General features: G+C 42.5%; 2 protein-coding genes across 2 annotated transcripts; one reads left to right on the top strand and one right to left on the bottom strand.

Moving 5' to 3' along the window:
• On the bottom strand, positions 1–9,216 carry slc18a1 (solute carrier family 18 member A1). Its single transcript, XM_014174874.2, has 16 exons — positions 9,022–9,216; positions 7,829–7,997; positions 7,123–7,459; positions 6,920–6,978; positions 6,663–6,746; positions 6,442–6,534; positions 6,062–6,151; positions 5,535–5,578; positions 5,008–5,068; positions 4,698–4,793; positions 4,526–4,604; positions 2,582–2,633; positions 2,432–2,495; positions 2,225–2,344; positions 1,932–2,065; positions 1–1,461 (listed from the first exon to the last, which is right to left on the bottom strand). The coding sequence occupies exons 2-16, from the start codon at positions 7,953–7,955 to the stop codon at positions 1,354–1,356; spliced, it is 1,548 nt and encodes a 515-aa protein (XP_014030349.1). The 5' UTR covers positions 7,956–7,997; positions 9,022–9,216; the 3' UTR covers positions 1–1,353.
• Positions 9,217–19,687: 10,471 nt separating this feature from the next.
• LOC106587028 (uncharacterized) lies at positions 19,688–24,323 on the top strand. Its single transcript, XM_014174875.2, has 4 exons — positions 19,688–20,023; positions 20,160–20,285; positions 22,941–23,022; positions 23,133–24,323. Exons 1-4 carry the CDS (start codon positions 19,889–19,891, stop codon positions 23,432–23,434), a joined length of 645 nt encoding a protein of 214 aa, XP_014030350.2. The 5' UTR covers positions 19,688–19,888; the 3' UTR covers positions 23,435–24,323.
• Positions 24,324–27,129: the final 2,806 nt, after the last annotated feature.

Genomic DNA, 27,129 nt, shown 5'->3' with positions numbered 1-27,129 from the left:
TGTTCCACTTGATTCATTGTAGTTTACTTTTTATTTTGTTTTCCAGATACATTTAATAAGACTTCATTTAGCATTTATAATGTGCAATCAAATATACACTTTGGCTTTGACAATTTGCTTTGCATCACATGCACTTGTTTTGCATCACATCACATCACATGCACTTGCAATATGTTATTTATGTGGGCCAAGAAGATTTGAGGCATTTGAGCCACAATGATGCCAATCTTGCTCTCTTTATCTCATCTTTGCCTCTTTGTGTTCATAATTTCCACTGCTTGGTTAGAAGTAAACCGACCCAACACAGCGTTGTGTCCCAAATGGGACCCTAGGCTATTCCCTATATAGTGCACTACTTTAGACGAGAGCCCTATGAGTCCTGGTCAAAGTAGTGCACTACATAGTGAATAGGGTGCCATTTGGGACAGAGACAGAGCCTTGCTACAGCCAAAGAGGAAATTAAAGGTGAGGTGAGATAGCTCTTGCACTATACCAGACAGCAGCCGATTGGTTGATACAGGGAGACACACTAGAAGAGCTGATATTACATGTTACAGCATTTGAACTAAAAGCTCTGAGCTTTTATGATCTCTGAACAAACATTGTTCTCTAGTCGAGCATTGTGAATTAAATAATCCGCTTTCATGATCGTGGATAGGTTATATTCAGCAATTAGGAATAGGCCTAGGAATAAGCATTGATCTAGATCTAGACCAATTAGTTATCCGGATACACATTGAACATATCTTGACGTTCATATTTCAAACATTGAAAGCTACTGATTCATACGGTAGGCTCAACAAATGAACATAAACGTAGCTACAATCAAATGCCAAATGCATGTAAAGACATCATTTTCAAGCTTATAATAGGTTTTAATGTTTGTTGAGCCTGCACAAGTGTCCCTTTTACCTCTTAGTACATTAAGCGAAATTATTTACAGAAATCTGACAGAGAGTAACTGAAAGTAACCAAGTTCATGCATACACACACACACACACACACACACACACACACACACACACACACACACACACACACACACACACACACACACACACACACACACACACACACACACACACACACACACACACACACACACACACACACACACAATAAATAAATTGCAAACACTTCTGTCACTATACATGCCATATTAAAAACACAGGTGCCATTGTTTGTTATTTCTAGTAATAAACTAAGTACAGAGGTCATTAGGAAACTTTGAATACAGATAAGTGCTAACAAAATGCATTTTCTAGACATCATGTCAATTCAAAGGCATTATGAACAATGCCTCTGCTCTTTCACTGTAAAAAAAATGTGTGTGTTGGGTTGACAAGGAGCATGTTACTCCTCTGTTTCCTCCTCGCTCTCGTCACTCAAAGGGAACTCTCGACACTCCTTCTGTGTGTTGTAGCTCTTCCTGTGCAGCGGGCATTCCTGGTCTATGATGGCCTACAAGACACATAAGACATTTGTAAAACATTGTCATGGGCCCTGATTTCGGGGCATACAATTATTTTACAAGAGTAGGAAATCATCTTTGTTTTCATATTTGACTCTTATACTCCTATTTGTATTATTAAATAATTAATTGGATATTATTACTTTCTAATAATTTATTCCTTATTTTCTGTTATGACTGTATCTTTGAAGTGCATGACCATCATCTTTAAAACCATGATCATAATTATTCGGTAAAGACCCACATCAATGAGGCACTATCTTTTCTACAATTATACCTTTGGCTAATACACCTTCCCACTATATGTGAGGGCTGATTCTCTGTTAGCTGGCACTGATACAAACACATTGGATTGCAAACCTCACCTCCTAGGATGTGTTAGAACACGTTGGTCCAGACATTCTGGTGGGTCTGGATTATGACTGGAGCCAGGGGATAGCAAATAGGAAATACCACTCACCATCTTCTCCTCCCTGATGGCAGGATTACGCAGGAAGAAGCACAGGGGAGCGTAGAAGATGTTGATGATGCCGATGAATACCATGAGGTAAGGAAATCCAATGGCCCTGACCAAGGAGCCCCCTATCGAAGGACCTGGATCACAACAACACGGGAGACAGAGGATGCTGCGGGGTCAGAGAAGCTAGGAAAAGTTGAATCGCTGGGACCACCGGGCTGGGTCATACAATCCAAGTGATTTACTGTATTTGCTGTATTTGTGTAGAAGCAGACAACAAAGGAATTATCACTCACCAATGGCAAAACCCATACACAATGCGACATCAGCTATGGCGTAAACACTGCCGTAGACCGAGGCATGGCGAATATCCACCAGGTATCCCATTATGGCCATCATAGAGGAGTCCACCATTCCTAATACACACAGCAGACAGTTCATAGTTGTAATGGTGATTCAGACCATCATTCATATGTGTTTCTATATAACACATTAGCACCCACCAATAGCAAACCCCAGGCCTGCATTTGGACCAATAAGACCATAGATGTTCTTTGCAAAAGGAACCTATAGGACAAGAAATATGATGGTTATTCATTGAACTACTTTGTGATCTTGCAGAGCCAAAAAAGTGCATAGGAAATAATACTCACGCAAAGGAGACTGATGCCAACAATAAACATCCCAATCATGGAGCACAGCCACCTGAGGAGAGAAAAATACCTTCTCCTGACTGCGAATCATCAACTTCATCACACACACACGCACGCACGCACACACGCACGTACGCACACGCACACACACACACACACACAGAGGTAGACTGGGCCCATTTTGGGCAGTCCGCCCCTGCACACACACACACACACACACACACACACACACACACACACACACACACACACACACACACACACACACACACACACACACCGATTCACACAACCCCCATAGGCTTACATGAGATCTCCTTTACTGAGTGACTAGCATTAAAGAGATGGAGAAATGCTTTATATATTGATCATTGATACAGTACCAGTCAAAAGTTTGGACACACCTACTCATTAAAGGGTTTTTCTTTATTTTGACTATTTTCTACATTGTAGAATAGTAGTGAATACATCAAAACTGTGAAATAACACATATGGAATCATGTAGTAACTGAAAAATTGTTAAACAAATCATAATATATTTGATATTTGATATTCTTCAAAGTATCCACCCTTTGCCTTGATGACAGTTTTGCACACTCTTGGCATTCTCTCAACAAGCTTCATCAGGTAGTCACCTGGATTGCATTTCAATTAACAGGCGTGCCTTGTTAAAATTTCATTTGTGGAATTTCTTTCCTTCATAATGAGTTTGAGCCAATCAGTTGTTAAAAAAAAGTTGATATTAAGGCAAGAACAGCTCAAATAAGCTAAGAAAAATGACAGTCCTTCATTACTTTAAGACATGAAGGTCAGTCAATTCAGAAAATGTCAAGAACTTTAAAAGTTTCTTCAAGTGCAGTTGCAAAAAATATCAATCGTTATGATGAAAATAGCTCTCATGAGGACCGCTACAGGAAAGGAAAACCCAGAGTTACCTCTGCTGCAGAGGATAAGTTCATTAGAGTTACCAGCCTCAGAAATTGCAGCCCAAATAAATGCTTCACAGAGTTCAAGTAACAGACACATCTCAACATCAACTGTTCAGAAGAGACTGCGTGAATCAGGCCTTCATGGTCAAATTGCTGCAAAGAAACCACTACTAAAGGACACCAATAATAAGAAGAGACTTGCTTGGGCCAAGAAACACAAGCAATGGACATTAGACCTGTGGAAATCTGTCCTTTGGTCTGATGAGTCCAAATGTAAGATTTTTGGTTCCAACCGCCATGTCTTTGTGAGATGCTGAGTAGGTGAACGAATGATCTCTGCGTGTGTGGTTCCCACTGGGAAGCATGGAGGAGGAGGTCTGATGGTGTGGGGGTGCTTCGCTGGTGACACTGTCTGTGATTAATTTAGAATTCAAGGCACACTTAACCAGCATGGCTACCACAGCATTCTACAGTGATACGCCATCCCATCTGGTTTGCGCTTAGTGGGACTATCATTTGTTTTTCAACAGGACAATGACCCAGCTATTTTACCAAAAAGAAGAGTGACGGAGGGCTGCAGCAGATAACCTGGCCTCCACAATCACCCAACCTCTTGAGATGGTTTTGGATAAATTGGACCGCAGATTGAAGGAAAAGCAACCAACAAGTGCTCAGCATATGTGGGAACTCCTTCAAGACTTTTGAAAAAGCATTCCAGGTGAAGCTGGTTGAGAAAATGCCAAGAGTGTGCAAATCTGTCAACATGTCATAAGGTGGCAACTTTGAAGAATCTAAAATCTAAAACATATTTTGCTTTGTTTAACACTTTTTTAGTTGCTACATGATTCCATATGTGTTATTTCATAGTTTTGATGTCTTCACTACTATTTTAAAATGTAGAAAATTGTAAAAAATTAAGAAAAACCCTTGAATGAGTAGGTGTGTCCAAACTTTTGACTGGTACTGTATGCAGGAACAAATAGAAGATAACGGGAGAAGATCAACGAAAACCTACCTTCCCATTTTGTTAGCCAACAAACCAAATAAATTGGTGCCAATAAGGTAAGAAATGCTTGCTGGTAGGAAAGCCATACCTATAAATCAAATGCAAAACACTGTCAGGCACAGGAAGGACTATTGCAATCTAAAATATTAATTGTTAAGAAAAAGACAACGCAGGAACGTACCAAGCAGCCATTTGGGAGAGCACATGGTCTGCATCATCCAGATGGGAAGTGTGGGTTCCAGAATGGCGACTCCCATGTTGGCGAAGCACAGAGAGCCTGAAACCAAAGCACCAAGGTCAGCTCACTTCTGTTTTATGACTATGTCTACGTCCCAAAAGGCAACGTAATCCCTATTTAGTGCACTACTTCACCCATAGGGCCTGGTCAAATGTAGTGCACTAATAGGGAATAGGGTGACATTAGGGACACTTACTCTGTGTTTAGCCTTCTTCTCTGGTTTGTTATTCTGACAGTCAAGGCCCAGTCTCACCTGCGCTTATGAGAATGTAGGGGTCCTTCAGTAGGGTCAGCAAAGGAGTGCCCTCCACACTCTGTAAATTAATGTGAAATGTTAAGCCAGAGGAGACAGAAAGACAGAAAAAATGTCTGTTTTTTTCTAATGTGAGGGAGTTGTGAAACGTCAACATTCTAAAATAAGACAGCATGTGTAACTTAATGCAATGATGGCTTCTGTTCGGTGCATCTTGAACTACATTGATTTGTACACACTTTGGCTCAATCTGAATTTGTCTTTCCGAGGTTCCTCACATCCTAGCTCCTCACCTCCTACTCTACAGTATTGGAACAGAAGGTCCAACGTCCCTCGCCTCAGGCTTTCTTCTCTAATGGTTTGTGGAGGTGGGAGGTGGGATATAGCATTTGAGAAATCAAGGAAAGATGAATTGAGATGAAGCCCCACTATTTTCAGTGATTGGGATTTGATCAAGTCAGTTATGTTCATTTTGAGAGTGTATTACATTTTTTTTATCTTGAAAGAGATGGTAAAAGTATACTCACTCCTGGTGAAATCTTTGATGGCTGAAGTATACAAAGCTGTAACGCTGTGTGTTTAGAGAGTCAGTCAGTTGCCATTAAGGAACATTCCTAGAATATATTTTGTCCTCTCTGAACAATACAAACACAAGAGATAATCTGGTAACACTTTACGTTACAGTGCCCTTATTACTGTGTAACTACTCCTGTAATTACAGTGTAACAACAAATATAGTAATTCCTCATATTACACTGAACTAAGCATAACTCTAACCTTAGCACTGACCCTAAGCCTAAGTAACCTTAAGTACATTGTAAGTACAGACCGTACTGTACAAGTGCAACGAGAATTGTAATTACTCATTATTACACTGTACTGAGTGATTACGATACTCGTTGCACTGTAATTACAGGAATAATTACAATGTAATAAGGTCACTGTAATGTAAAGTGTAACAGATAAACGGTATTGAACCAGTCAATGCAGTCATAGCACTGAGATTAAATCAGTTCTTGATGTAATATTATAAGAAATGTTTTAACTTGATTACCTCCATCAAATACTGCAAGAAAAGCCAAGATTAAGAAAGGAGCAGTCTTCCCCACAAATTCATACATCACACTGCCAAATGGCGCTCCAACTGTCAAAGACATTTTCAAGAAAAAATAACTGATTTTACATATATTCCACTTGATGATTTCAAGTTTGTCATGTTGTAGCATAAGACACATTTCACCATAACCATTTGCTATTTAGCAGATGATTTTATCCAAAGCAACTTACAGTAGTAGTGCATACATACATTTTCGTAAGGGTGGCCACAGTGGGAATTGAACCCAAAACTTGGGCATTACAAGTGTTCTGCTCTACCAACTGAGCCACACTGGAACACTAGGATCTTAGAAAGGGGGAGTAAGGGGAGTAACTCACTGAGGACACCCATGGCCAGTCCACCCAGAGCGATCCCCATGGCTACGCCTCTCTCCTCATCATTTGTGTACGCACTGGCCAACATTCCCAGCCCTACAGGAGAAGACATGCTTTTCACTTAGACATTAAGATGCTAGGACAAAATAGTTCAATTTCTATTGCAACACTGTGGAGTTAGGATATTATTGTGAAACACAAAACACAACACCCACACACAGTACCTGCCACAGAGGAGAAAGAGGAACCAATTCCCTGAAGAGAGCGAGCAAAAAACAACAAGGCGTATGTACCTGAAAAGGCAAACACTGACAACCACCAGACACAACCAGCGTGGTAAGATAAAATCAAATCTAAAGATGACACATTGGAGTTGTGAAACAGTCATGGTATGTATATTAGAGATCACTACCTCATTTATATCTCATTATCAACTGTGTGTAACAAGTTAGAAGTGTGTGTCAGTGTCAGACACGCATACTTATTGTTGAAACAAACATGATGATGAAGCCAGCAAACATTGGTATGTGATATCCAACCCTTGGGGAAAAAGAGAAGGATATGATTAGAACTAATGTGTATTGTATTTCTTCATTTTCAATAAATGAGCAATTGAACACCGTCCTAGCTAGCTGTGATTTTGTCACACACAGAAAACACTTGCTGTGTAGCCGGAACATGTACCTGTTGGTCAGGGGACCCACGAAGGGGTTGATTAGAAGCTGCACCAGAGCCTTGGAAGCAAAGAGGAGTCCCACACGAACATTCTCCTTGTCCAAGAAGGCACTGTCCTCCTGGCATGTGCTGCCTTTCACCTGGCTGGAGTTTCTGGAGATGTTGAAGAGGAGGGCCTCAGACAGGTTGCTCTCAGAGCCTCTGAGGCTGTAGGAAGTGTTGTCATAGAAGGAGTGGACCGAGGCCAATGTGAAGCCCTCCTCAGATGGCCCCTGTGTGCTGGGCTGGATGAAGGGGTCTTGTGTCGGGTGGTCAAGGGCATATAAAAAGGTTGGGATGATGGGCACTGCGAGAGAGGAGAGACGACACATTTGGGTTTGGAGGAGACTGTGGACTTTAAAAGGCAGGCAGAAGGAAGAGAGGTCAACCCTTTTGTCTCAGTACCGGGGAGGCACAGTGGATCTACTCCATGAGGGGTAATGTGGTCGCACTGCTCTCTGTCGCACCAAGTTATTCTCTGTGTGCTCTCGAAGTCAGGCCAGGTAAAGGCAATTGCCATGGTCACGCTAGCTGCACTGTTGGCCCTGCAGCTAAATATTAAAACGTGTGATGTCCCTTTTTCAATGCAGATGTCACTGCCCGATCTAAGGTACACGCCACATGCACTTTTGAAAGTGTGTGTATGTGTGTGTGTGTGTGGGTTGTCTGGACTCACCGACAACAGTAAGCAGCATGTTATCCAGTAGCAGGGCTACACACACGACCACCAGCACCAGTCTGGAGGAGCCTCTGCTCTGTCGCAGCCACTCCCGCACCCACGCCAAGGGGTTGAATAGTGGCATAGCTCTCCACGTTCCCTGGGCCAATAGCTACAGAACAGTTCTCTTTTTCGGATGAGAAACAGATATGCTGATTATTAAAACATATTTGACAACATCAACATTTGTTTACCAATTTAGTCACAAGAATATGTCCCCACAACCGTGTCTGTACATTATCGTTACACCACTACATTTGAGTTAGTCCTCAACTAACTACACATAACCTACTCCAGGTATAGTCTTTTCATCTGAAAATATAAAACCGTAATAGTAAATGATCTGAAGGGGTCTCATCTCTCCGTGTGTACTACCTCCAACGTTACCTATCCCTGCCCTGCCCTGCAGCCACCACTCATGCACCATCCATTTCAATTTAATAAACTGGGATGTGGTAGCTAATGGAGTGAACTGGTGGCTGCTGCCTGGATGGTCAGGCATGGTATTTCTGGAGAGACATTTGGCTCCGAGGATGTTTTTTTTTCTTCTCAGCAATAGGATTAGACTTCCTCCAGGGCCCTCTCCAAACCCTGCCTGCTGTGTTCTGTTCTGATCAAGGTAAAGTGCAGCCTGCTTGCCTGCCGTGGTGCTCACATACTGTAAATAAGGACTGGTCCATATGTTAAACAAACGTCTGATCGCACAGCTCCATCATGTCTCGTTTTACCACGTGCTAGTCAAGAACAAATGTGCAAAGGGCTCAGTACACACAGTACCAATCTTCTATGAAAATCACGATGTCTTTCAGTAACAGAGGTGATTATGGATTAAGTTTATAATTTCTGCAAATTAGGTTTGCAGAGAAATCTAAATAGCTTACTTTTATCTTCAGACATCTTACATTACTATATTGACACATCATATAGCCCATGGTTACCATGCGTAACTGGTGGGAACAAACCAATGGATAACATTACAATTCATGTTGAGTCATATTCCATGCATTATTTGCACCTTTAATGATTACAGAACAAACTATAATTAACATTTCTAAAATGGATTAGCCTCATCCTCATCAATTTCAGTTAGGTCTATAGTAAAGTATTGAGGATCCCTTAAGTCCAATTCGACCTGAGTCAAGACCTCTTACCTTCAGATACATCCTGCAGATCCACATCGGATACAAGTGGTCATCTCATCCTCCTGTTGCTCTATTTAAGTCCTCTTGTGGCTGCCCTTTTTTCATAGGGTAGTCATAGCCCCCTCACAAACACATGCACGTACGCACACATACTGTACACACTCCCTGACCTGAGCTCACTCTGCGTCACAGGGGGAAGTAATTGTCTACATCTGCTGCTCTTTATTGAGAGGGGTGGGTGGGTGAGGGGGGGCTGTATAACCTGAGGCTGGTGTTGTTCACAATAAGCTTTATCTGCCATCTCAGCCACATTAACCCTTTTCAAACTGTGGAACAACCTGGTCTTTTCCCCTGGCCTGTTTACATTGCACCTTTGTCCAATTGGCTCTGTCAACAGGTTCCTGTGACGCTAGCGTACCAGGAAGAGAGTCTTGTAAACTGTAAACAAAAGGCAGCACACCTCCAAACCGGCTGCTGGAAAACCTGGAGCCACTGTTGGTTCACTGGTTGATATGCAATTATCATATTATCAAAGTGTAAAATTGGTCCAATTAGAAAATGAAGGATTTTGAGAATTCCTGAAATCCACACCACTCACCCATCTAAAGAATTGTTCACACTGCAGGCCTTAATGCTAAAATCAGTTTTGTTTTTCAAATCCGTTTTGAAATACTTACTGTCCAAATAGCAAGTTACAAGTGACCAAATAGGATTTGTCATTTGCTGACATGGCTATGCTAGTCATAGTAACGACAGGTGTGTGTACAGTGGTGTTGGCTAATTGGTGGTGGTGCTCATGCTTCCCATCACTCAGAAGTTATGTAGCAAGCTAAGATGACAACAATTTCTGCCATGGACGTTTCCCAGTTGCTTTGAATGCTCAAAGAACACTTTTAAAGCGTCAAAGGATAAGATGAGCCAACTGTCAAAATGAGTCATTTTTGGCCAGCCAAGGCAGTCAACTAGCTTGCTAGGTAGCTGTTAAGCTTCCTAGAACATTCACTAATTTGTTTTTAAGCAATTAACAAGATAATTAGCTACCATATGGTCTTGTCAAACTCTCAACAGAGTAGCTAGCAAGCAACAATATATGACAATTAAAAGTGAATAAACCACTTGAGGGCAAATAAATCTGATTTTACCATTCAGACACAAATCACCTGGCCAGGAATCAGATTTGTATCTGACTTCAAAGCACCTTTGAAGGTGGTTTGAAATGTGAATTGAAACATCTGATTCCATGTGCATGGGCTGTATAGACTTCAGGAAAAATAATAGATTCTAATCGGATTTGCAATTTTTTTTTGATTTGAGTCAAATCAAACTGCCAATGTGAACATGGCTTAAAAGTACCATGTGAATCTAAGAGGGATAACTCCTCTATAGCTTGAATTATTTTCTTTGCATAAATGATAGTCATGTACTGTTACTATATTTCTGTCAGCTTGGAATGAATTAGTGGTGTGCATGGTTTTTAGTGGGGTAGGGAGTACTGTGTTTTGATAACTGAAATTCACCTGGAACTGAGCAGGTGCCATTGCCTACTAGCTCGAGGGTAGGCTTTAAAAAAGGCAGACCTGAATCAAACAGCCCTAGGTGAGCTGCCTGGACCAATGCAAGTTCACTCTCCCTGTGTGCACATGTGTACACATCATGTAAAAATAGAGAAGAGACAAAAAAATGGAATCAAAATCACATTTAATTTGTCAGATGCGCCGAATACAGCGTGTGTAGACTTTGCCGTGAAATGCTTGCTTACGAGCTTTTCCCAACAATGCAGAGTTAAAAAGAACAATGCAACTGTAAGCAAAAACAGTAAACATTGTCCCCCAAGAATGATGCAGCACCCTCCCCTTTGGACGAATTAGTGACAACAATTCAAACTAGACTATACTGAAAGTAACAAAACATGTGCCCGTTATAGCGCCACCGTGTGGTCGATGTGAATGTTCTTGCATATGTTGAGTCTTGACAGTGTTTGCAATATCTGTACCAAATTTTGACCATGACTATGACCCGGTGAATGTTTATTGCTTAATGATCATGTTGTTTTAGGTAGTAGTCTGGAAAATATTGCATTGAGAGACCTTTGTCCATATAAGCCACATATCAAGGTTTGTGCAGATCGGTCATTCAGTGCCAGAGGAGTAGCATTTTAAGTGTTTTTCACAAAATTCAAAATGGCAAAGAATCCATCATGTCGGACCTTATGGATCTCTGAAGCAAATGTGTTCCTTGTGAGGAGAGGGACCAATGTACCACATTTCATGACTTTAGGTAAAATGGGGTGAGGGGCATGACATTTAAAAGTTAGAATTTTCAATCACTTGTTATAGCGCCACCATCTGGCCAATCCGTGTAATTTTGTAAATGCTGGATCTCTATGGCAAGACACATCATTCACCCAAGTTGAGTCAAAATCAGGCTAGTGCTGACTAAGATATCTCATGTGACAAACGTACTAACAGACGGAGAATGCACCGGAGAAGATGGCTGACGTTTTACGTGCTCCTAACCAAATGTGTTTTTGTTCGTTTTTTGCATTATTTGTAACTTGTTTTTTTACTTATTCTGTACATAATGTTGCTGCTTCCATCTCTTATGACCGAAAATAACTTCTGGACATCAGAACAGCGATTACTCACCACGAACTGGCAGAAGCTTTTTTTTCCATTAACGAGTCCGACGAGCCTGACGTGAAGGACATACTGCTTTCCCGGGAACAGGCCCAAATCCCCATCATTTGCGTGAAGAGAAGACACAGAAAAAGAGGACAGAGGTCGGGATGCCTTCTGAGAATTCGTAGGCAATCGAATAAACACCCACTGCCTTCCGTTCTACTAGCTAACATGCAATAATTGGAAAATAAAATCGACGACCTACGAGGAAGATTAAACTACCAACGGGACATTAAAAACTGTAACATCTTATGCTTCACGGAGTCGTGGCTGAATGACGACATTATCAACACACAGCTGGCTGGTTATACGCTGTATCAGCAGGATAAAACAACATCATCGTCTGGTAAGACAAGGGGGGGGTCGGACTATGTATATTTGTAAACAACAGCTGGTGCACAATATCTGAGGAAGTCTCGAGGTTTTGCTCGCCTGAGATAGAGTATCTTATGATAATTTGTGGACTACATTATTTACCTAGAGTGTTTTTATCTGTATTTTTCGTAGCTGTCTACATACCACCACAGACTGATGCTGGCACTAAGACCGCACTCAATGAGCTGTATTCCGCCATAAGCAAACAGGAAAACGCTCATGCAGAGGTGGCGCTCCTAATGGCCGTGGACTTTAATTCAGGGAAACTTAAATCTGTTTTACCAAATTTCTATCAGCACCTTAAATGTGCAACAAGAGGGAAAAAAACTCTGGACCACCTTTACTCCACACACAGAGACGCGTACAAAGCTCTCCCTCGCCCTCCATTTGGCAAATCTGACCACAATTCTATCCTCCTGATTCCTGCTTACAAGCAAAAATTAAAGCAGGAAGCAACAGTGAAATGGTCAATAAAAAAGTGGTCAGATGAAGCAGATGCTAAGCTACAGGACTGTTTTGCTAGCACAGACTGGAATATGTTCCGGGATTCTTCCGATGGCATTGAGGAGTACACCACATCAGTCATTGGCTTCATCAATAAGTGCATCGATGACGTCAACCCCACAGTGACCGTATGTACATACCCCAACCAGAAGCCATGGATTATAGGCAACATCCGAAATTAGCTTAAGGCTAGAGCAGCGGGACTCTAACCCGGAAGCTTATAAGAAATCCCGCTATGCCCTCCGACGAACCATCAAACAAGCAAAGCCTCAATACAGGACTAAGATCGAATCGTACTACACCGGCTCCAACACTTGTCAGATGTGGCAGGGCTTGCAAACCATTAAAGACTACAAAGGGAAGCACAGCCGAGAGTTGCCCAGTGACACGAGCCTACCAGAAGAGCTAAACTACTTGTATACCCGCTTCGAGGCATGTTTCACTGAAACATGCATGAGAGCACCAGCTGTTTCGGACGACTGTGTGATCACGCTCTCTGCAGCCGATGTGAGTAAGACGTTTAAACAGGTCAACATTCACAAGGCCGCAGGGCCAGACGGATTACCAGGACGTGCACTGCGAGCATGCGCTGACCAACTGGCAAGTGTCTTCACTGACATTTTCAACCTCTCCCTGTCTAAGTCCGTAATACCAACATGTTTTAAGCAGACCACCATAGTCCCTGTGCCCAATAACACTAAGGTAACCTGCCTAAATGACTACCGACCCATAGCACTCACGTCTGTAGCCATGAAGTGCTTTGAAAGGCTGGTCATGGCTTACATCAACACCATTATCCCAGAAACCCTAGACCCACTTCAATTTGCATACCACCCTAACAGATCCACAGATGATGCAATCTCTATTGCACTCCACACTGCCCTTTCCCACCTGGACAAAATGAACACCTATGTGAGAATGCTGTTCATTGACTACAGCTCAGCTTTCAACACCATAGTGCCCTCAAAGCTCATCAATAAGCTAAGGACCCTGGAACTAAACACCTCCCTCTGCATTTGGATTCTGGACTTCCTGACGGGCCGCCCCCAGGTGGTAAGGGTAGTTAACAACACATCCGCCATGCTGATCCTCAACACAGGGGCCCCTCAGAGGTGCGTACTCAGTCCCGTCCTGTACTCCCTGTTCACTCATGACTGCACGGCCAGGCACGTCTCCAACACCATCATTAAGTTTGTCGATGATAGACTATAGGGAGGAGGTCAGAGACCTGGCCATGTGGTGCAAGGACAGCAACCTCTCCCTCAACGTGATCAAAACTAAGGTGATGATTGTGGACTACAGGAAAAGGAGGACCAAGCACGCCCCATTCTCATTGACGGGGCTGTAGTGAAGCAAGTTGAGAGCTTCAAGTTCCTTGGTGTCCACATCACCAAGAAACTATCATGGTTCTAGCACACTAAGACAGTTGTGAAGAGGGCACGACAAAACCTATTCCCCCTCAGGAGATTGAAAAGATTTGGCATGGGTCCTCAGATCCTCAAAAGGTTCTACAGCTGCACCATTGAGAGCATCCTGACTGGTTGCATCACTACCTGGTATGGCAACTGCTTGGTCTCAGACCGCGAGGCACTACAGAGGGTAGTGCGCACAGCCCAGTGCATCACTGGGGCTAAGCTTCCTGCCATCCAGGACCTCTCTACCAGGCGATGTCAGAGGAAGGCCCTAACAATTGTCAAAGACTCCAGCCACCCTAGTCATAGACTGTCCTCTCTGGTACAGCACGGCAAGTGGTACTGGAGCGCCAAGTCTAGGTGCAAGAGGCGTCTAAACAGCTTCTACCCCCAAACCATAAGACTCCTGAACATCTCACCCAACCCCCTCTTTTACGCCGTTGCTACTCTCTGTTATTAGCTACAGTGGGGGGAAAAAGTATTTGATCCCCTGCTGATTTTGTACATTTTCCCACTGACAAAGAAAGGATCAGTCTATTATTTTAATAGTAGGTTTATTTGAACAGTGAGAGACAGAATAACAACAAAAATATCCAGGAAAACGCATGTCAAAAATGTTATAAATTGATTTGCATTTTAATGAGGGAAATAAGTATTTGACTCCCTCTCAATCAGAAAGATTTCTGGCTCCCAGGTGTCTTTTATACAGGTAACGAGCTGAGATTAGGAGCACACACTTAAAGGGAGTGCTCCTAACCGCAGCTTGTTACCTGTAAAAAAGACACATGTCCACAGAAGCAATCAATCAATCAGATTCCAAACTCTCCATCATGGCCAAGACCAACGAGCTCTCCAAGGATGTCAGGGACAAGATTGTAGACCTACACAAGGCTGGAATGGGCTACAAGACCATCGCCAAGCAGCTTGGTGAGAAGGTGACAACATTTGGTGTGATTATTCGCAAATGGAAGAAGCACAAAAGAACTGTCAAAATCCCTCGGCCTGGGGATCCATGCAAGATCTCACCTCGTGGGGTTGCAATGATCATGAGAACGGTGAGGAATCAGCCCAGAACTACACGGGAGGATCTTGTCAATGATCTCAAGGCAGCTGGGACCATTGTCACCAAGAAAACAATTGGTAACACACTGCGCCGTGAAGGACTGAAATCCTTGAGCAAGGTCCCCCTGCTCAAGAATACATATACATGCCCGTCTGAATTTTGCCAATGAACATCTGAATGATTCAGAGGACAACTGGTGAAAGTGTTGTGGTTAGATGAGACCAAAATGGAGCTCTTTGGCATCAACTCAACTCGCCGTGTTTGGAGGAGGAGGAATGCTGCCTATGACCCCAAGAACACCATCTCCACCGTCAAACATGGAGGTGGAAACATTATGCTTTAAGGGGTGTTTTTCTGCTAAGGGGACAGGACAACTTCACCGCATCATTTGACAGGGACATGTACTGTCAAATCTTGGGTGAGAACCTCCTTCCCTCAGCCAGGGCATTGAAAATGGGTTGTGGATGGGTATTCCAGCATGACAATGACCCAAAACACACGGCCAAGGCAACAAAGGAGTGGCTCAAGAAGAAGCACATTAAGGTCCTGGAGTGGCCTAGCCAGTCTCCAGACCTTAATCCCATAGAAAATCTGTGGAGGGAGCTGAAGGTTCGAGTTGCCAAACGTCAGCCTCGAAACCTTAATGACTTGGAGAAGATCTGCAAAGAGGAGTGGGACAAAATCCCTCCTGAGATGTGGGCAAACCTGGTGGCCAACTACAAGAAACGTCTGACCTGTGTGATTGCCAACAAGGGTTTTGCCACCAAGTACTAAGTCATGTTTTGCAGAGGGGTCAAATACTTATTTCCCTCATTAAAATGGAAATCATTTTATAACATTTTTGACATGCATTTCTCTGGATTCTTTTGTTGTTATTCTGTCTCTCATTGTTCATTTAAACCTACCATTAAAATTATAGACTGATCATTTCTTTGTCAGTGGGCAAACGTACAAAATCAGCAGGGGATCAAATATTTTTTCCCCCACTGTATGCATAGTCACTTTAATAACTCTACCTACACGTACATATTACCTCAATTACCTCAACTAACCGGTGCCCCCGCACATTGACTCTGTACCGGTACCCCCTGTATAGAGTCTCGCTACTGTTATTTCACTGCTGCTCTTTAATTACTTGTTCCTTTTATTTCTTATTCTTATTCATATTTTTTAAACTGCATTGTTGGTTAGGGATTTGTAAGTAAGAATTTCACTAAGGTCTACACCTGTTGTATTCGGTGCATGTTACTAATAAAATTTGATTTGATTTGAGACAGATCCACAGTCCTCCCCACAATTCAATTTAACAAAAGAGGAATAAAATGCACAATAATTAAGCTATATACATGGACTACCAGTACCATATCACTGTGCAGAGTACTAGGTATTTGAGGTAAACATTTACATAAAGGCACGACCGGCTGTAACACAGCCTGGGGTTGCCCTAGAGCACTGCACCGCTCGGCAAAAATAAAATAAATGCAGGTCTTCCTCCGTAACCGCCTGATATAGAGGTCCTGGATGGCAGGGAGGTTGACCCCAGTGATGTACTGGGCTGTCCGCAACAACCTCTGTAGCGCTTTTATGTCAATGGTGTTGTATTTGCCATACCAAGCGGTGATGCAGCCAGTCAAGATGTTCTCGATGGTTCAGCTGTAGAACATTTTGAGTATCCAATTACCAATGCCAAATCTTTTCAGCCTCCAGAGGTCGAAGAAGCACTGTTGTGCCTTCTTCATGACTGTGAGGGTGTGTGTGGACCATGTTAAGTCCTTAGTGATGTGGACACCAAGGAACTTCAATCTCTCAACCTGCTCCACTACAGCTCCGTCAATGTGGATGTGCTCTTCTCTTTTTTTCCTGCAGTCCACAATCAGCTCCTTGGCTGTTGTCCTGGCACCACACTGCCAAGTCTCTGAACTCCTCCCTGTAGGCGGTCTCATCGCCATCTGTGATCAGGCCTACCACCATTGAGTCATCAGCAAATTTGTTGGAGTCGTGCATGGCTACGCAATTGTGGGTGAACAGGAAGTACAGGAGGGGACTAAGCACAAACACCTTAGGAGCCCCCGTGTTGAGGGTCAGCGTGGCAGAGGGGTTGTTGCCTAACGTTACCACCTGGGGACGTCCCATCAAGTCGTCCAGATCCAGTTGCAGAGGGAGGTGTTCAGTCCCAGGATTGTGTCAAAGCACAGACATGGGGAAGGGTACCAAAACATTTCTGCAGCATTGAAGGTCCCCAAGAACACAGTGGCCTCCATCATTCTTAAATGGAAGATGTTTTGAACCACTACGACTCTTCTTAGAACTGGCCGCCCGGCCAAACAGAGCAATCAGGGGAGAAGGGCCTTGGTCCAGAGTTCCTCTGTGGAGATGCGAGAACCTTCCAGAAGGACAATCATCTCTGCAGCACTCCACCAATCAGGCGTTTATGGTAGAGTGGCCAGACGGAAGCCACTCCTCAGTAAAAGGCACATGACAGCCCGATTGCCGTTTGCCAAAAGGCACCTTAAGGTCTCTCAATATTCTCTGGTCTGATGAAACCAAGATTGATCTCTTTGGCCTGAAGGCCAAGCATCACGTCTGGAGGAAACCTGGCACCATGCCTACGGTGAAGCATCGTGGCGGCAGCATCGTGCTGTGGGAATGTTTTTCAGCAGCAGGGACTGGGAGACTAGTCAGGATCGAGGGAAAGATGAACAGAGAAAAGTACAGAGAGATCCATTGATAAAAACCTTCTCCAGAGTGCTCAGGACCTCAGACTTGGGCGAAGGTTCACTTTCCAACAGGACAACGACACTTAGGACATAGCCAAGACAACGCAGGAGTGGCTTTGGGACAAGTCTATGAATATCCTTGAGAGGCCCAGCCAGAGCCCGGACTTGAACCCGATTGAACATCTCTGGAGAGACCTGAAAATAGCTGTGCAGCGACGCTCCCCATCCAACCTTACAGAGCTTGAGAGGATCTGTAGAGAAGAATGGGAGAAACTCCCCAAATACAGGTGTGCCGAGCTTGTATCATCATACCCAAGAAGACTCGAGACTGTAATCAATGTCAAAGGTGCTTCAACAAAGTACCGAGTAAAGGGTCTGAATACTAATATAAATCTGATATTTCTTTTTTTTTTTTAAAGAAATTTGCTAAAGTAATTAAAAACTTGTTTTCGCTTTGTCATTATGGGCAATTGTGTGTAGATTGATGAGGGGTGAAAAAGAATGTAATCCATTTTAGAATAAGGCTGTAACCTAACAAAATGTTGAAAAATTCCAGGGGTCAGACCACATGAACACCTGATCCTGCACTTATGGCAACTAAACTTGAAGCAGCAAGAATGATGACAGCGGACACTTGCAATTTCTTTTGAGCTATGTTTTGCATATAGAATAAAGGATAACTTTTAGGAGTACTTTTTGCAGACAGAGAGAAATGAAGGGGTGAATCAATATTTATCGAAATAGAATAGGCGCAATGCTCGCTCACCATGGTTGCCTATGCTCGTTGCGTCTTTTCCTTTTCAATGATTGTCATTTTTTGATTGCACCATCACTCAATGGTTGCACCTCCCTCCACTTCCTTCCATTATCAATATTTATTTACAGACACTGACTGTAGGTAACTACAGTCTAATCATATTTAATTTCCTTGGAACGATAACTGCCACGTGATTCTACGCCAATGCATAGACAACCTACTCTATTTATTGAGACCACACATATACTAGTCGCACCTGATCTCAGACGCCCAACTAGGAGAGGAGAGGAGAGGTAAGCTACATCACTCGAAGCAGCAAATTCTGATAGTTTGTGAAAAATACACAAAGGTAGGCCTAAACTAACGCAAACAAAAAAGTTGGCCGTTTCCAAATAATCTGCGAGACAAAACAAAGTTATCTGTCTGACCGCCCGCTCCCAACCGCAGCATGAAAAGTGGCTACCGCGCCGCAATGATCTCTGTCGGACTCGGGACCCGCAGCTCCCAAATGCATCCCTCTTGCTCGAGCCTTTGAAATAAGGCAATTTGTGCGGGGAGGAGATTCCCAATGGGTGCAGTAATAGTGTCATATATGATTCAATATATCGCCTGATGATATAGATTATTCAATATATTAATTTAACATCATGAAAAGTAGACTAATATATCATGTATTGACTGCTAGGTAAGCATTTATAAAAAATTGACAGAATCAACCCCTCATATCAGTCCTCTGATCTCGTAAATACCTGCCCTCACTTTGACATGTTTGATCTGTATCTAACAAAAAAAATGAAGCAATTGGGCAAGGGAAATGTGCACAGGAAGAAGGTGTTTGACACCCTTATTTTTAAAATTAATTTCAGAGTCAAGTAGCCTACTTAGAGAATAGGAAAATATCAAAATAAGGTGGAGGTAACACATTTATTATAGCCTACTACATTATTTTAGACAGTTAATATCCTAATTATTATTATTACAGGAGTGATAGATAGGGATCTCAGACCATCAAACGGTTGACAATTCTTCATTTTACGACATTTCCCCCTATAGCCTAAACTAGTCTAGTTCTAAAGAGAGCAGCTTACCATATGTTCCGGTCGGCCAGGATGTAGCTCTCATCCATGTCGACTGATGCGGTTTGTTCAAAGAATATTTCTTATTTATTAAAAATACGTTTCAAAGAGCCTCTGTGTGTTGGGAGGAGGGATTGGTGTGGGTTTTGGTGTGCAATGAAAGAAGTAGAAGCTTTACAATGTGCGGGTGGGCCGGTGTAGGGTTATAAGTACCAGGATACACCTGCTCTGCTCAGAGAAAAGTGGGTTCGCCTTCTGTATTAGAGATTTTGCTATTTACAACGGCTGGATATTATGTGTCATTTTATTTGGTCAACAATGTGGACACCTACGATCGCTTTGCTTTTCATGTGTTCTCATTGTTTTGTGCGCAGCCTCGACTCCAATTCAATCCGATCCTCTAAAGAAGCGATGGATCTATTGGAACAGGTGAGAGCACCTGCAGTGGAGTGACCAGTGATGCTTAGGCTACGTTTTGCAGCTGTGTGGATTCAAGTTATTCAAGTGTCATTCAAGTGTCTCTTTTTCAGATTGAATTAGGCCAATGCTTTTCTTCGTAATACAGGTGGACCCGCACAGTGGAACGGTGGGTGTACAGAATAATGTGAACACACGTCGCAGGGCAGATACATCTTCTACTCGCCATCACATCAGGCCATCTTGTCCTGATCAAGAATGCAGTCCGTCAACGGTGAGTGCTGTAGTGTGTGTGTGAGAGAGAGATAAGAACGAAGGGATCTGAGACAGTTATCACTGGGTAGTCAAATTAATTCTTAAATAATAGAATATGTTTCTAAACACTTCTACATAAATATGGATACTACCATGATTACGGGTAGTCCTGAATGAATCGTGAGTAATGATAAGTGAGCAAGTTACAGAGGCATAAATATCATACCACCCCAAAAAAGGATAACTCACAAGCTTGATGTAATATTGAAAGCTAGTAATATGGGACCAAATACTATCTTATGAATACTGCAATACACAAAGGTGAATTTGTCCCTATACTTTTGGTACCCTAAAATGAATATGTACAAAAACAATTAGAAATTTCTAAATGGTTCACCAGATATGGATGAAAATACCCTCAAATGAAAGCTGACAGTCTGCACTTTAACATCATAACTATTGTATCATTTCAAAAGGGCTGGAGCACAGAGCCACAACAACAACAAAACATTTCAATAGCTAGTTTTCCTTCCAAGCTTTTTAAGCGAGTAAAGAACATGTCAAATATAACATGTGATGGCATGCCTGATGGAAAAATAACATTTACGCTAGACAATGAGTCCTTTTTGTGTCAGTGAAATAAATTATGCCAGAAATGTTTGTGGAAATGATTTTATATGCAAATATTGATATAATAAACATCATGTCGAAGTAAACTTGGAGTCACATGATGACATGTGGTCCTCCCACTACGACTCGTCGGGGAAGTATGCAGTTTATGATGAAATTCACAGGGTGGTGAAAGTGCAAGGTGATGAGCTTGATGCTCTATTCCAATAAATAACAAGGGTGTTATTCTGGTGCCATTTTTTCTTTTATATATTTTTTTATATAAGCTATATTTAATTAGGCAAGTCAGTTAAGAACAAATTCTTATTTACAATGACGGCCTAATAACAGTGCCTTGTTCAGGGGCAAAACAACAGATTTGACCTTGTCAGCTCAAGGATACAGTCAGGTAACCTTTCGGTTACTGGCACAACGCTCTAACCACTAGGCTACCTGCCGCCCCATGATGATCATTGATGCTTGGCTGCCATTCGACAAATAAAATAATCAGCTCTTTTGTCCATAATAATCTCATCATGTAGTCTATACGTGTATCTGCGCGCTGTTGGCTAGAGTGCACGTGCCAATACCAGAGTTGGCACACTCGCTATATGACATCATTTTTTTGTTGTTGTGAGGAAACCATCAGTAGAGTTGAAGATGCAATGGAAACCCCTTTAACTTGTATTTTTAATTCGGTGCATGGGATTTTAACCGCAAAAGGTATTTATATGTGCACTACGTCATCACGCACAGCCTTTTAGCAGGATCAAGTCAATTTGATGGGAGAACATCTCTGGAGGGAAAATTATCATATTGTTTTTATGCAGATTTTAGAATATTCACATGAAAATCTGTCACCAATTGGATGGAAACCTAGCTACTGTCCCAATACTTTTGGAGCTCACTGTTTATGGTGTGACCTTATGTGCCAAATTACCTCTTAATTAATAACAGAAAGCGGCAATCTGCAGTTGAAAGAGAAATATAACTACTCTCAAATTCATAGACAAAGCTATATGCAAGTACTGACATCCATGAGATGAAAATTCTCTCTCTCTCTTGCTCTCTCTCTCTCTCTCTCTCTCTCTCTCTCTCTCTCTCTCTCTCTATATATATATATATATATATATATATATATATATATTTTTTTTTTTAACCTCTTTTGCTCCCCAATTCCGTGGAATCCAATTGGTAGTTACAGTCTTGTCCCATCACTGCAACTCCCGTACGGACTCGGGAGAGGCGAAGATCAAGAGCCATGCGTCCTCCAAAACACGGCCCCGCCAAGCCGCAATTCTTCTTGACACACTGCCCACTTAACACCGAAGCCAGCCCACCAATGTGTCAGAGGAAACGCCGAAGTCAGCGTTTATGCGCCCAGCCACCACAAGGAGTCGCTAGAGCGCGATGGGACAAGGACATCCCAGCCGGCCAAACCCTCCCCTATCTCGGACGACGCTGGGTCAATTGTGCGCCGCCTCATGGGTCTCCTGGTTGCGGCTGGTTGCAACACAGCCTGGGATTGAAGCTGGATCTGTAGGGACACCTCTAGCACTGCTATGCAGTGCCTTAGACCGCTGTGCCAAATTTATAGTTTTAACCATGTTGAGGCTTCACAGTGTTTGTTTACAATTACATTGTTTACAAACAATAGAATAAATTAAACAAGCTTACAGGTTGGGTTCCGATGGGGTATGACAGTTGAACTAAATTCAGGACGCATTTATGTTATATTCTTCTAGCACAGGAGGTTGATGGCACCTTAATTGGGGAAGACGGGTTTGTGGTAATGGCTCGAGTGGAATTAGTGGAATGTATCTAACACATGGTTTCTATGTGTTTGATGCCATTCCATTAGCGCCGTTCCAGGTATTATTATGAGCCGTCCTCCCCTCAGCAGCCTCCACTGTCTTCAAGAATAAATGATTATTTCATGAATTCAAAAGACCAAAATGTACCAATCACAGATTGCCCTTTTAAACTGAAATGCTAACATTACATACTTTGATTGTGCTGCTGACTGTCATGTGTAAGTGGTAATGTAGTTCCTATATCTACACAGAGAAATACCTGCAATGGATCTCAGAAAAAGAACCAGAGTAAAGAAAAACTTGCTCATGATGATGACGACAACATAAGGAAAGGTAAGAAAGCTTGGAAAAGGATAGTCTGGTCCCAAACTGTGTGTGCTGCCTCCAACTCTTACAGCTCTGCATATCTGAGTGTGGTACTAACTGTCCTGTTCCCTCTCCAGTTGCAGAGATGGCCACATGCGTGCGCTCTGGAGACTGTGAGGCAGGACTGTGCTGCGTCCGCTATTTAAAAGGGAAAAGATGTCAACGCATCCCAAAGGAGGGAGAGACCTGCCTCCTGCGAGGAGGACGCTCTAAACTGCGGAGAAATCTTGACCGCTGCGACTGTGCACTCGGGCTAACCTGTCGTGCCCAGGCTGAAAGCCTCAAAAACCAAGGAGTTTGTCTACCCAAACCGAGAGAGAACACGAGGAGTGCTAGACACTCAGGCAAGAGGCGTAATGCCGAGAGAAGATGTGGATGACTTAAGCCTTTCTTTCACTCAAAACTTTTGACTCAATAAACTACTTTTGTGCCATTCTTTGTTTAAAATTTTATAGGCTAAATGGAAGTTAGGCTTTTGTAAATGTATATTTAATTCCATACAAGCTCCGGTGGTCTACTCTTTGTTTTTATTTGAGCCCCTCACCTAATCTTATTCATCTTTAAAAGACAAATCCGCACATTTCATAACTTCCTTGAGTTTAATGGAATCTGGTACCATCTCTCAAATGGTCCAGACCTCATCATCACAATGTCCACTTGTGCCATCTATTGGATGAAGATTATAAGCAACAAATTGACAATATTTGAAAAGGGTTTTGGGTTTTGTAGCCTGGAATCCACACTGACCGTTTCAATATTGTTTCATGTCATTGATTCAGTCTAGACCTGCTCCAAGAGGGACTCTTGGGCCTAAATAGAAAATAGCCAGTCCAGTCAGTGACCGATCAGAATCTAAAAGTGGGGTTGGCACAAAACCCCATGTGGCAAAATGCTGCACTTTAATGGCCAGGTAGCACATAATGGGCCCTGTCAGATATTGATGTAGTTGGTGCTGTATTTGACCTAATATACATGAGTTCTAACTAGAAAAAAATCTTTGTTAGTTTACAATTATACAACTTATGTTCTCGCATATAAAAACCACGAAGACTGCCGGAAAGGCCCGAACGCAAGATCGTAATTTCTTTGACTCACACGGTGAAGAACATAACATTGTATAGCTTGTAGCCATGGAGAGCTGGTGTGCATGAGTGGCACTTCACTTTTTAGTATGGAAAACAGCTGTGACATTATTGATCTTAAGATCAAAATGTTATTTGTGTAATGAATGAATAGTGAAATAAAAAATAAACTGCAATTTCTTCAAATGATTGTGATTGTGCTTTCAATATAACCTTCAATGGTAGCTTTGGAAAATCATATTTATTTTAATCAAATTGGATGATATTTGGATGAAACCAGTTGAAAGTAGGTTGACTCAAGTATAAAATAATTACAGTAGTTAGCACATTGATAAAGTTTGATCATAAAGTTGCAGGTCCTCTCTCCCCTAGCTGAGGAACGCTCAACTCTGTTCCCTTATTTCAAGGTGGAGTTGAGTTTTGATAACTGGTCGTGGGATTTGCTAGTAACAGCATTGAGCCACCATCAGTTGATCCTTCTAAAAATGTAAATTCTCAAAACGCTGGGTGCTGAAATTCATACAACCATCGACTTTTTCCTCATTGCTCTTACTACATAAGGTGAGATTCAATTGGGTCCGTGCTCTCCGGAATCCTTGTGTCGTCCCTACCCTAAACCCTTCGCCTTACCCTAATCTTAACACTAACCATAACCCTAACCGTAACCAATGAAAATGTCAACTTCAATGGGGTAGGGGCGTCCCAATGATCCCGGATAGCACGGAGCAACGAGGAAAAAGTCAGGTCTTGTATTTGCTAAAAGTTTTTATTAAAAGTATGAATTTCAGCACCCTGCGGAAGGACCGTAGTTGTACAAGACAAACATAGGTACCGGTAAGCGTTTTCAGAATTTACATTTTTAGAAGATTTGACTGATGGCTCAATGTTGCTAGCAAATCCCGCGACACGTTATCAAAACTCAACTCCGCCTCAATGTAAGAGAACAAAGTTTAGCGTTAATCAGCTATCGCCCAGTGTGATGCCGTGTTCACATGCTAGCCCGAACTAGGAAACTCTGAAATTTCTGACTTGTTAACTGGTTGTAGTTACACACATGCCATGTTCAACCAGTTAGCAAATCTGAAATGTCTGAGTTTCTTTGTTCCGACTAACACGTGAACACGGCATCAAACACTGGGATTCAGGAAGCAGGCGATACCAAGGATTTACTTCTGGCTTTATGCAACGTCACATGAAACCGAAAAAGTTATGCACCAATGGTTGTGTCTTATCATCTTAACTAATTTAAATATGTACCGCCTTAAAACCGTCATCATGTACACCTATGCCTTTGTTTATAAAACGCAAACTAGCTTCTAGAGAGAAGCAGGTTCAGGTTTCCATGGTTAGAGTAGTGCAGAAGTTGTCATAAGCTGTGAAGTGAAGAAAGTAGAGGAAGATGGGTCAAGGGGGAGGGATGCTGAGAGGAGTGGTGTGCGTAGAAGATCTGTACCAGTACAAAGGGATAGGCCAACAAGTGAAATATGTTTCAGTAAGATTGGATTTGTAGCATTTATAGCAATGGGGCGGTCTGCATATTTGTAAACATTTGTAAACATTTGTAAACAACAGCTGGTGCACGAAATCTAAGAAAGTCTCTAGATTTTGCTTGCCTGAAGTACAATATCTTATGATAAGAGACTTTAATGCAGGGAAACTTAAATCAGTTTTACCTAATCTATATAAACATGTTATAATACAGAATCGTACAGCACAGACAATAATGGCACTTAAGTCATCTAGCAAAAGAGGTTAGCTTTAGATGGCTATTTCATTTATTTCTTTACAGATAATGTTTTTGTACCAAGAATGTTTTTTTTTCCTAAACAGGTTAAATGCAAAAGTTAAATGTAAAGCCAACTCCAAGATGGCATAGCAGTCAGACATCCTTTGTACTCGTCTTGTCATGTCCCGTGTATATATATTTACATATTTTCTTCGCATATCTTTTTATATATTTTTTTTCTTCTAAAAACTCAACTTCAAAACACTCTCCTGCAACCCACCTCACCAATGAAAAAAAAAAGTATTATTCACCTCAAATCTGAAATCCACAACAGAAGCTAGCCAGAAGTTAGCCAGTTCACTGTAATCAGCTAACCACGGTTGGCGGTCATCAGCTATCCTTTAGCTCGAAAAGCTATCGCCAGTTTTGTACAACGCGACTCAGACCAGAGCATACCGGACCTATTTTCTCTCCATATCCCCGGATTTCTACCACAAGCTCTGGATATTTTCACCTGGATCTTGCAGCTAGCTAGCTGCTATCCGAGTGTTTATTGGCTAACGTCGGTCCCGGAGCAAACATCAATTATTCCGGAGCTAGCCAGCTGAAGAGTTCCATCAGCCACTCCTGGGCTACAATCACCTATCCGGACCCGTTTTACTGCCGATGCGGAGCCCCACCGGGCCTTCACGACTGGACTACCGACGTTACCTGCCCGAGGGAGTTATCCAATTGGCCCCTCCGTTGCGACGTAACCTGAACGACCATCTGCGGCCCGCTAATTGTTAGCTGTCTTATCGGCTGCTATCTGAATAGGTCTATCGGACAATATTCTTGGGCCACTATAACTGTAACTATTTTGCCAATTGAATTGGTCCCCTCTACCACACGGAACCCCACTAATCTACCGACGGAAACGCACGTGGTGGCAAAAAACAGTCCATCTTCTGCCAGCTTGCTACCCATGGCCCGGTTAGCTGTCTGAATCGCTGTGAACCCAACCAACCTCACTACTCACTGGACCCTTATGATCACTCGGCTAAGCATGCCTCTCCTTAATGTCAATATGCCTTGTCCATTGCTGTTCTGGTTAGTGTTTATTGGCTTATTTCACTGTAGAGCCTCTAGCCCTACTCATTATACCTTATCCAACCTTTCAGTTCCACCACCCACACATGCGATGACATCACCTGGTTTCCATTATGTTTCTACAGACAATATCTCTCTCATCATCACTCAATGTCTAGGTTTACCTCCACTGTATTC

Source organism: Salmo salar, chromosome ssa26 (genome assembly GCF_905237065.1).
Source record: "Salmo salar chromosome ssa26, Ssal_v3.1, whole genome shotgun sequence".
In the NCBI taxonomy this organism is placed as follows: domain Eukaryota; kingdom Metazoa; phylum Chordata; class Actinopteri; order Salmoniformes; family Salmonidae; genus Salmo; species Salmo salar.
The sequence above is the reverse complement of the archived record's forward strand: the minus strand, read 5'-3'. Positions and strand labels throughout refer to the sequence as shown.